General features: G+C 40.6%; 1 protein-coding gene across 5 annotated transcripts in view; it reads left to right on the top strand.

Moving 5' to 3' along the window:
- robo3 (roundabout, axon guidance receptor, homolog 3 (Drosophila)) overlaps positions 1-12323 on the top strand; it is a 539598-nt gene that overhangs the window by 398298 nt on the left and 128977 nt on the right. For all 5 annotated transcript variants that reach the window (XM_034178891.1, XM_034178888.1, XM_034178890.1 and 2 more), the window contains 2 exons: positions 2411-2549; positions 7541-7668. In XM_034178891.1, the coding sequence (XP_034034782.1) occupies positions 2411-2549; positions 7541-7668 (267 nt within the window). The remainder of the gene's footprint in view (positions 1-2410; positions 2550-7540; positions 7669-12323) is intronic.

The raw sequence follows: 12323 nt of genomic DNA, 5'->3' as shown, positions 1-12323 counted from the left end.
CCTTACGATCCTCTTGTTGATCTCTGAGTCAAGAGAGAGGTTGTCAGTGATGGTGGAGCCAAGGTAAGTGAATTCCTTGACTGAGTCAAGTTCATAGTTGTCGATGGTGTTGGCTGGTGGTGTTGCCGTATCCTGACCCAGGACGTTGTTTTTTTTTTTTTTCGGGTTGATAGTCAGCCCAAAGTCCTTGCATGCCTGGGAAATCCGGTCCATCAGTGACTGTAGATCTTGCTGTGTGTGGCTAGCAACAGCTACATCGTCTGCAAAGAGCATGTCTCTAATGAGAGCTTCACGGACCTTTGTCTTGGCTCAGATGTGGGCAAGATTGAAAAGCCTGCCATCTGATCTGGTCCGCAGGTAGATCCCTTCTGTAGCAATGCCAAAAGCATGTCTAAGGAGTACAGTGAAGAATATGCCAGCAAGGACACACAACTGTTTCACTCCGCTGCGTATGTCGAAGGGCTCTGAGACGTTGCCGTCAAACTGCACTGTCTCCTTCATGTTGGTCTGGAAGGATTCTATCATGCCCTGCAATTTTGGAGGGCAGCCAATCAATTGGAGAACCTTGAATAGGCCATCTCTGCTCACTAAGTTGAATGCTTTGGTGAGGTCGATGAATACGACATATAAGGGCATCTGTTGCTCTCTGCACTTCTCCTGGAGCTGGCGAAGGGAGAAGACCATGTGGTCTGACCTCTCAGCACAGATAGCTTTTTGTATCCTTCCACTAAAACATGATGTTGAACAGTCTTTGTTTTCAGGTCATTTGAGAGTTGTTTAGAGGCTCCCATGTTGGCACTCATTAGAAGAGATGCAAAGAGGAGCAACATTTATAAATGGCCACCTTAAATACAATTTCTCATGATTGAATTCACCTGTGTAAGGAGGTCAAGGGTCAGTGAGCTTATCAAACCAATTTTGTGTTCCAATAATTAGTGCTAAATGTATTCAAATCAATAAAATGACAAGGGTGCCCAAATTTATGCACCTGCCTAATTTTGTTTAAATAATTATTGCACACTTTTTGTTGTTCATTCGGCTGCGCCCGGTAGTGTTCGGGGTCCCCACAGCGGATACAGCCAGATCCGCATTGGTAATTGGCACAAGTTTTACGCCGGATGCCCTTCCTGACACAACTCCAGTTTCACCTGGAGAAACACACACAGCCGCTGGTGTTCCAAAGAGGTCTCCCATCCAAGTACTAACTAGATCCTGCTTTGCTTAGCTTCTGAGATTTGACAGGATCAGGCTGACACAGAGAAGACCAGCTGCTATTGCACAGTTTTTGTAAATACTAGAAACTTCATTTCACTTCTCAAATATCAGTGTGCATATCATATCTGCTATATGATATATTTAACTGAAATTTCTGATCCAAACAACCTATGATTTATAAAGAAAAAATCATGAAAATTATCAGGGGTGCCCAAACTATTGCATACAAATGTGTATATACACACTGGACAAACCTAAAGAATGCAGAGCCTGTTTGAGGCTCAAATGAGGCAGTTCCAAATATTGCCATTGTAGCTGTTCTTTGCCTAACTGGAACATAGGCAAGACTGGCATGACTGGGGCGGGACTAATGACACCTCAGCAAGCCCCAACTTAGAGTTACCAAACAAGGAAGCTAATCTTTGTTTGGTGGTAATGTTAGTGCATATTTTTTGCTGTAGGTGTTAAAATTCATGACTGCCATATTACCTCAGTAACTGTGGAGTAACCATGGGAATAGCATCATCAAGCTCCAGATACCTGCTATTTAGTGATAACAGTGCTAATGCACAGGCTGTATGTTTCTGTCTATTGCAAAGTTGGAGATTTTAACATGGGCTTCTTTGGGGAGAGAGTCTTTTTGAGCCATCTTCAAGTGGCTGTTCATGGAAATGCAGGTTCTGGGACTCCTGTGTTGGCTTTACTTTTTGAGTTATGAAAGTTGGGACTTTGGCTGTTGATGTTTTATTCTTACCTGTATCGTAGGACTTGCTGCGACAATGAAATTACTGTACAGAGATTTAAGGGTTTTTGTTGTTGTTTTGTAAGTACAGCTAATAAAGTGGATTTGGCCTTTGATCCAGGATCTTGATACGAAACCTCCAGGATCAAATATTCTCATATCCAGATCTGACTGTGAATATTTGAAGTTTTCGCCTATTTTCCACATCATTATCAACTCTGTCAGTCCCTTTTCACCTTCCTTTTTTCAACCTCCATCCCATCACTTATTACTTCTATATCTTTTAACCTAACAGATGTCATAAAAGAAAATATTGTTGCAGACTCAAAATGTTTAGGTTCTGATTAAGAGATTTTGGACTTCTGTTACACAAAATAACTTTTATATACTGATGACAAATGTGGAAAATTAAACTGCACTTAAGAAGTACATTGCATCACTGTGTATTTTCAGAGAGGCCAGTGTTTACCAAACAGCCGGTCAACCAGGTGGTGCTGGCAGACGATACGGTGGACTTCTTCTGTGAGGTGCATGGAGACCCGACTCCAACTGTCCGCTGGCGGAGAGAAGAGGGAGAATTGCCCCGGGGGAGGTATAATTGAAAACCGACTTGTGCTGTGTCTGTTCGAACTGCACAGTGTCAAAGCGTCAGTAGCAGCAATGTTTGGTGTGAAAGCTTTAAGCCCCATTTACACATAGACGGTAAGAGCTCCCGGAAGCGTCCCGGAAGAGTTTTTGGCTCCTCCGGGCCGTCTTAGGGATCAAATGCCATTGTTAACACCAGCGCTAGGGGGCGTGGCTTAGTTCCGGCTTCACCGGGAATCGTCGAAAAAATTAGTCAACATGTTGAATAATTCCGGGAGCGCTCCCGGAGAATTCGCGTGATGACAGAGACAACGTGAACAACAGCGTTTTATACTTTTTAATCGCCGTTTCATCCTGTCCCTTCCTGTAGTGCCGCAGTTTGCACCACCATTATTCGGCGGCCGGTGTTGTATCCCTAATCAATGGCGTATAAAATGGAGATAGAGCCCACATCAGTGTACACAACAGCGTTTTAACCGGCGACAGAGGCAGACAAAATGGCAGCGCTAGCGGACAGTACGCCGTTCTAAACACCACCTCCCGGTTAAAATGGCGTTCCAAACGGCCGATAGGCGGCAGTCAGTATAAAAACGCTAGCGCGCTGCATGCAGGTCTCTCACTCACGGCCAGCTCCAGATATTTTTGCAGAGAAGCTCCAGTATGCCTCCTAAAAGAAAGTTGGCAGTGGCAAGGACTTAAAGAAGAAGGAAACCAAGAGGTCTGGTTCAGAAGCAGAGGGGAGGCCTGTGGTGGAGACGGAGCAACACGTTGAGGAAGAGGAAAGGAAGGAGAAGAAAAGGCTGAGGATGATCTCCCTCCCCCTGCAGTGACAGAGGCATGTATTCCTGCTGCTTCACCCTATTATACTCTGGGGGCGGTGCCTATATGCAAATGATCCTGGAGTAACGCAGGATTTGCCTGGATAAAAACCTGGGTATTAACCAGCGGTACACAGGGCATTATCGGCGGCAGCAGAACACCACTGTTCTCATGCGTGTCTTAACCTGCGATTGTAAAGGATAGAACTGGGTATTAACCCCCGTTGCCTGACGTGTGCCGGATGCTACGGCGTCAAAACACCACTTTATTCGGCGGATTTAGCGGCGTTTTATCCACCTATTTGCGGATAGTACGGCGGTCAAAACGCCGGCGAAATGCTCCACCCCTTTCCACCGTGAAAACAGCTGGAACTACCGCGAACTTCAGTCTACGTACTACCCGCCGACAAAACCATCTATGTGTAAACGGGGGAGTTTAGCTAAGGAAAATTAGGTATGTGACTGTTGTTGACATTTCCATACAGTAATGTGTCCTCTAATGCTGAATATGAGACATGTAATTGCAGATTTTTACAAAATGCAAATCCAATACAAATCTATGATGAGAATCGAGATGCAAGCCTCATGTAGGTCTTCTACAGTTAATTTGTTTTGCCAAGTTTTCTAATTGCCAATACAAATTGTATCCATGCGAGATGAGCACATGAGGTAGTGACTTCTTGTGGTACCGTCTCTGGCTGTTGATTAATAGGTTGAATAAAAGGTTAATAAACATACACAAATATCTAACATCACATCTGCAACATTTAATTATTTTGTACAGGTACTATCACTTGATTAAAAAAAATTATATAACTTGAAAACAAGCTCATTTTAAACTGGGTCCACACTAACCTGCTATGCTTGCTGCCTTGATGAGCTGTTAAAGCAACAGGGCTAATGAGAGTAACACTGAAATGATTTGTAGGAAGCTTATTTGCGCAATCCCGTCTTGTGCTAGAGTACTCCATTAAAGGAGGATTTTTGTTAAATTCTGTTACGGTATAGCTAGCTGCCAGCTTTTTCGACAAACTGCAAAACACAAATTCTGCCTGAAGAGGGGTTGGGCCGAGACACAAACATGGCCACTATTACGTTCATGAGACCGGCCAGTTTAATAAAATATCTGTTTCCTTACAAATAAAGACAAATTGCAAATAACTTGCCCGTTTGTGTCCATTTTTGTCCATTTTTGTCCTGTACAAATTGTTTTCTCATAGATTAACTGTGTTCTGTTAGGGTGTGACTAAATTAATTAAACCCAAAAATGCAGACACTGACCAGACAGATGCAGGGAAAAAGGTTAATGCTTTATTTACCGTATGCTGATGAGTCCAGAGGTAAAGAGCAGTCCAAACAGATAGGAGCACAGGACAAGAGTCAGCAGCAACACCAGGGTAAGCAGATATGAACAAAAAAGGAAAATGAAATTGATAGGAACACGATGAACCAGAAAAACCCAGCACCTGAGAACCACACTGTGAAAAACTTAAGTAGTGAAACAAAGACGAGTAGAAGAATGACAGGTTGTGTGATGGGGAATGTGAAACAGCTGTGAGGGAGAACCGGTGACAGAGACACGCTTACAGGCACACATGCAGGGGCCAACAGAGACAGAATGACATAAACCACAAAGAGCACACCATAAAAAAATAATCAAGCTAAAAAGGGAACCACAAATTAACTCATTACAAAACCAAGGAAAAAAGGCAGAAAATTAAAGTGGAACTCAAGACTAGCTAAAGTGCGTAAAACAGGAAAACAACAGACTAACAGATACAGTGGCTTGCAAAAGTGTTCAGCCCCTTAGTATTTCACACATTTTAATTTGTTTATGGCATTTCAAATACAAAAAGTAAATCAGGCTTCTCAATATAAAAAATTCTAAGTTATCTTCCTTAGACTCAAACTGAAAGTAAATCTCTGCAACTTGATGTAAATTAATTAAAAATATAAAAGCCAAGATGATTGGTTGCATAACTAATCAGCCCCTTTGGTATAATACCTGTAAATAATCAGTTTAATTGCCAGTTTTCTTCAGACAAGTCAGGGGATGGATACATGAACATTTCCAAGTCACTGAAAAGGTGTTGGACTTTATTTACATCAGTTATGAAGAAATACAAATAATACTCTATGGTAAATCTGTGTGGAGTAGACGGTTCTCAATAACTGAGTGACTGTTGAAGAAGGAGAAGAGTGAGGAAAGCCACCAAGACACCCAGACAACCCAGAAGATGATACAGGCTTCTGTGGCTGTGATTGGAGAAATTGTGCACAGAGCAAGTTTTGCATTTGTATCCCCAGTTATACAGCTTCATGATGAAGTGGTATAGAGGATTTTCTAAAAATGAAGACCTGAAAGTTCAGCTACAATTTGCCAGAAGGTACATCTGAGATGCAAGCCTAGATTTAATGTTTTGATTAAAGAAAACCAGTTACAGCAGAATTCTGTCTGAGGCAGGCAACCAGCAGAGAGTTCCTTCAATTCACTGGCTGGAGCGCTCTTTGCGCTGAGCGTATCTGATTGGCTCACACTGATGCAAGACAGGCTGGTTCCCACCTCTTGCTTTGCTACTGTGCTCACTTTTATGCATATTTATTTTTCGCTGTGTAAAATTCTATTCATAGAGTTTTTAGCCCAAGTGTTGTGTTTTTTCACTAACACGCAAAATTAAAGCAGAACAGCAAAAATAAATAAATAAATAAATACAAACCAGAGTGTCAAAATTCACCAGTGTTGAGTTCAAAGCAAATGAAACATGTAGACTACCTACACTAATATGTTGTATCCTTAAGTCAACCTCAGGGAATTGACAAGTTGCAGCAAATTAATTGAAACGTATTGAACTTCACCCGAAACATTTAATGCCAAAACACCATATAAAGGCATCAAACACGGAAGAACACATTCAGACATGGGTTCACCTGTCTGTGATTGCTGTGCAATCTGTTCCACTATCACAACACTTGATACAGTCATTGAAGTCACTGAAGAGTAACACTGTGCTTAGTTGGAACATCCCCTCGGCCTCTCTCTCTTTCCACCTCTCTCACATTTTGTGGACTTGATTGGATGAAACTTTAATAATCCCTCTGGGGAAATTGAGCAGAATGTTCCCTTGTTGTCAGCACAGCTCAGATCTGCGCAGGGAGACTCTGAAGGTTTTTTTTTTTTTGTCCATCGCCTAAAGCTGTACAGGACAACTCATTCTATCTCCATGGGCATGTGTAGTCAGCACATTTATTAACCATGTTCAAACAACTTCACTGCGTCTGACTACTCTTTACTTTCACTGACAGACAGTAATTGGTGAAAGTTGCTACATGAAAAACCTACAATTATCCATCAGCTTGAGGAAATAATTGTCGAGTTTTATCTCCAATTACATGTAGAATTATATACCAGTAGTCTAATCAAATTCCGGTGTTACGTCCTAAGGAATTCTAAATTGGAGAGCCCTGGCAGCCATTTTCCAAAATGGCCACCATTCAGTCTTAAGGGATCCGACATTGCCAACATCAAGGGTCACCAACACTGCTCCGAAGATCACCTGCCCTGCATGATTTCCATCAGGGCAATCACATCAGTTGCAACCGCAGTGGAATAGTCAAATCTAGTGTTTGATGGTGCATGATTGGCCGAACACAGACTTTGTTGAGTAGCAATGGGTGGAGCATTCTGGTGTCTGTTAGTTCTTGATAGGCTGTATAACCTATCTCCATTAGATAATTAGTTTCTGGCAGAGCAGGGAGAGATGGAAAATGTGTATGTTAGGTGGTACTTGAGGACCAGGTTTGAGAAACACTGATCTAACTAATGATCCATCCTCTGTAATTGCAAAACTGAATGGTGGCCATTTTGAAAGATGGCTGTCATGGCTGTCTTATGCAAAATTCCTGAGGGCTCAATATCAAGATTTGTGACGGCAAACAGTGAAGAGAAAACATGTGACAGGTGTGTGATTCACACTGAGAGAGGCAGGTGTGAATGCAAGAAACAACAGAGAGTGCTTGCCCACAAGCTAAAAGAGAAACCACAACACTGACACACAGGCAGACTGGGTGGCTCTGTGACATGAGAGGAAAACTAAAGTGGCACTCCAACATAAACCAAAACACACCCACAAACACAGACAAAGGCTGAAAAGTGACATCTTGTGTGTTTGTGTCTTTCCAGATTTGAGATCCGTAGTGACAGCAGTCTGCGTCTGACCCAAGTGCATGCTGAGGATGAAGGAACTTACACTTGTGTGTCAGAGAACAGCGTGGGAAAAGCTGAGGCCTCCGGGACCCTGCAAGTGCACGGTAAAGCACTAGCTACCCCAGTTTCCTCAGTAAACGCACTAAACACTCAAACACATACACATACAATTGAACCATTTTTCACCTTTCAGCTTGAAATAATTTTGAAACTCCAGATCAGATGGTTGCACAGTCATAGCGAAGGTATTCAGAAGTTCTTCTTTCACTTACTATATATAACCCTTCAGCAGGAACTATTTTGAGACCTCAAAACCTTAAGGCCCAGTCCCACTGGCGTTTAGGAAAATTTGCACATGAATTGCGCCCAAACCTGGTTTATATTCGCTAAACATTCGCAATATCCATGAAACATGCTTGTATGAGTCGGCCGACATCCGCACACGTCCACAGTTATCCGCAGAGGCACGTTTTTCCATTGCCAGGATTTTTGAGCTGCACAAAATTTTGGTTGCGGATAACAGCCCCCTTACATACGCAATATATACTCAATCTATGTGGGCAGTCCTTCAAGGCTCTTGGTGAAATCCAATCTTTCTCAAGTTTGGACCCAGATGCACTTACTTAGGATGTTCAGTGCAGTTTTGCTGAAAATCAGCTACATTTTGTTGCCGTTATAATGTGCATAAAAAAGTGTGTCCAGCAGATGTGCAATTCTTGAACCACACTTCTGGCCTTACAGTCGAGCGGAGATAAAAACAAAAGAAAAATCACTTAGCTTAGCATAAAACTGGGCTGGTGATGATTTTCGAAATGTGTGGATGACTTCTTTTGCATGTTCTGTGACCTCAGAATGTCACTCATCAGTGAAGTATTGTTGAGCCAGAAATCAGAAATCAGTGTAGATGAAATGGACCAAACAGCACAGCTTGAACTCAAAGTGTACTTCTTCGTTGTGGTTCTTGAAGCGTGGTGTGAACTTTACCAACTCCCATCACACAGTATTCACTGTAGTTCTGAAGTGTCTGTGGTGTTTGTTTATAAGTAATAAAGTTCATGAGCAATACCAGTGATGAGAGCACAACCATTTGCAAGGATGGAAACTGAGCAGACAGAAAGAAGCCTCACTCAGATGATATGATGCCAAATAATAATAATTTTAAAAACATACAGGAAGCTGCAGCCTTTTTCTAAATGCTTGTTTTGCACATTTCTGCAATATGTTATTAACAGTAAATCTTTGCCTCATTTAAAGATATTCTTAAATGAAATTGAATGGGAAGCAGTTCTCCTGTGGTTCAGTCCTTTACTTGTGATGAAAGATGATTTTAGCACTGAATACTTGAGTAAATGATGTGTACAGATGGTCAGTTTTGCTCTGCACTGAGTTGCATCATTAAATGCTCACTTACCAGCACGCTGTCACAGTTCACAGAGCATTTTATTTGCTGTTTGGAGACAATTTCATTATTTGTTTGAGGCAGTTTTCCAATGCGGTTGCTTTGGTTCATTCTGCAGCAGTGCATGCACTTTTATGTTATCATAAAATGTTCCGATAGTAGTCTACGACCTAGCTGAGATATGTATGCATAAATCATTTAGGAGAGGATAACGCACCTGTTCTAGACTGATATGACCCTAATGAACAACTTGGGATATGTGCCAAAATCTCTATCCAGGATGAACAGCTGGAAAATGACCACGCCCCTTTTCTTCCAGAGTGTTACTTCAAATACAACTGTATTTTCTAAACTGCAGCAGCTATAGATTTTCCAAGGTATTCAAAAAGTTCAGAATGATCATTACATGTTTAGAAGGGTCATAGAAGAGTAAAATTTCAAATATTAATATTTTAAGAGAAAACCGTGAGAAAAGATTAGGTCAAACGATCTGGACTTTGTTGTGTTTACATGTTTGTAAGAGAAACAGTAATGTGGTTTTAGAAATTGTATTATTATATGGCTGTGATGCTATACACACTCTGAGTCAATGATTTCCGGTCCGATATTTCCCCACATTCGACCGGTCACCATGACAATTGTTCCGAAACGTGTATGCCATTCGTTACAAACCAGAAAGCTAAAAACACGATTAGAAAAACCAAGTTGGACGTGAACATACTCCATAAATATCTAAACAGTATCAGAAAAAAACACAGATTGAAAGCTTACCACCTAATGACTGGAACATCTGTTAGCAAGTTCTTCACGGAAGTGAAGCGAACAGGTAACCTTACTCCTTCTCCCGACTCTAACCATAACCCCCCACGTCACGTTTAATTTCGTGCAGCCATAACGGAATGAATTAGAATGAATTCGTGCTGCCGTGATGAAAATGAGGCGCTTATATATATATATATATATATATATATATATATATATATATTCCTCTGTGTTTTTTGCACAGACCTCGCTAATGCTCGGTCCGTACTGTCAGCACCTTGGTCTTACACTCGGTTAATAATCCTTTATTAGAGGCTGTTTGAAAATTTCCCTCTGTATATACTTCTGTCTGCTAAAGAAACAAGTTTTATTTTGTATTTTTCACTTTAAAATCAATATTCCCTTGATAACAATGTGACTGAAAATAAAATTTCATTATATTTGGCAAATGTTCATTTCCTTTCAATATACAGTAGTAAGTTGACCCACTTATTTGAGCCATTTTCTCTTAAAATATCAAAATAGAAATTTTACACTTTTCTATGACCCTCCCAAACATGTACTTGTCATTCTGAGCATTTTAAAAACCTTGGAAAATCTGTAGCTGCTGTAGTTTGAAAAACAGAGCTGTATTTGAAGTAACACTGGCTATAGAAATAGGGAGGGGTGTTATTAAAAAACAATTTGGAAATCTATAAATGTTTGCATGGAATATGGAAATATACACGGATAAATTTTGGGTCATTTGGTTGAAAAGAAAGAAAAGATGGGATGTAAATAATAATATTTACAGAGCAGTTTTAGATGAAAAAAAAAACTTCAAAATGCTCTCCATGATTAGGGAGTGGTGTTATTTCAAAAAATTTGGAAATTTATAAATGTTTGCATGGAATATGGAAATATACACGGAATAAACCATAGCAGGATAAATTTTGAGTCATTTGGTTCCAAAAAGCCATATGGATGGAGCCAGTGAAGATATCGGGTTCAAAAATCACCAAAAATATCATCATATCATGAGAACCGCTGCACCTAGAGACTTGAAATTTGGCTCCAAATGTTGCTTGACCACAAGTTTATATTCAACGTCTATAGTAACAATAAACCTATCTGGTGTTTTTTAAGAGTAATTGACAAAAAAAAACTAATTTCAGTACATATGTTACGATCAATTGGAACAAACAAAATCTATGTAGTTTTTATTTCAGGAACATCAGCTGAGTATAATCATGACATGTAAAGAATGACATGGCCACAATGAACTAATTATAAGCAACAGAGTGGTTTTCTATGTCAACAACACATATACGACACACACGTTACTTGATATTTCCAAACGCTCCGTCCATATGGGTTTTTGGAACCAAATGACACAAAAATTATACTGTTAGGGTTTATTCCATGTATATTTCCATATTCCATGCAAAAATTTATAGATTTCAAAAGTTTTTGAAATAACACCCCTCCCTAATAAAAAGGGCGTGGCCATTTTCAGGCTGTTTGTCCCGGATAGAGACTTTGGCACATATCGCAAGTTGGTCATTGGGGTCATATTAATCTAGCACAGTTGAGTTATCCTTTCCTAAATGATGTGCATACATACTCAGCTCGGTCTTCTACTATAAATCATACCGGGCATTACTGCGAGTTAAAACTCTCCCACTGTGCTGTGCAGTTAACTGAGACTATCAGGGAGGAAAAAGCGGATTTTAGCTTCCTCTTGAGCATGTGCTCATCATCCCTCTGGAGAAAGCGGCAAAGATCAAAAAGCGTTGAAATTGCATTAGAATAAAGTGAGTCCCTTGAAGAGAGGCACTCAGATGAGGATTGTGTCGTTTGTGTTGATAAAAGGGAACATTTCCACTTTTGCTCTGTAACAGTTGATTTTTGCCAGCAGGCCTTCTGGTCTACACTGACATTTCTGACATCTGTCAAAGCATGCATGTGCACAAACTCGCTCAATTGCGCTGCCAAAAAGACGCATGGTATCGGTAGCTGTAAGAGGTGCACATGCCTGCAAACACACATTTGTTTGCACACGTAAACACACTTAAGTAATGCAATTTCATAGTAGAGTGCAGAAGTTATTCCCAGCTGCAGCTGTTAAGTAAATGAAGATTGATTGTGGCTGCACTGGGGATAATACAAATAACGTGCACACACACACTGAATGTAAGATTGTTACTTTTCACTGCTGGAGCTGTGACTTCACAAAACCACAAATCAATTGGCTTCCCCATAATTCCCTTTTTAATCCACATGCAATTCATTATTCCTTCACAAACGGGTTTACGCTTCCTTTTTTTGGGGGGGGGTTAATGAAGAAGCGCAGTAATTTCACTTAAGCCATTTATGTTCCAAGATATTTAATTTTCTCTAGGCACGTGACTGCTGGTGTTATTGTCTTGTTTTGATATAAACCAACACTATTAATCCAGTCATTGTCTTTGCATAGAGCTTCATCATCATCATCACCACCTCATTCATTTTTCTTTTCCTCTTTTCTTTTCCATCCCTTTCCACATCACTTCATCACAGTTGGTCCATCCAGTAAGTAATCCATCTCATCCCATATTTGCATGGTGTGTGTTCAACAGT

The sequence above is a fragment of the Thalassophryne amazonica genome, chromosome 9 (assembly GCF_902500255.1).
Source record: "Thalassophryne amazonica chromosome 9, fThaAma1.1, whole genome shotgun sequence".
Taxonomy (NCBI): domain Eukaryota; kingdom Metazoa; phylum Chordata; class Actinopteri; order Batrachoidiformes; family Batrachoididae; genus Thalassophryne; species Thalassophryne amazonica.
Note: the sequence above shows the minus strand (reverse complement) of the source record. Positions and strands in the feature narration are given on the sequence as shown.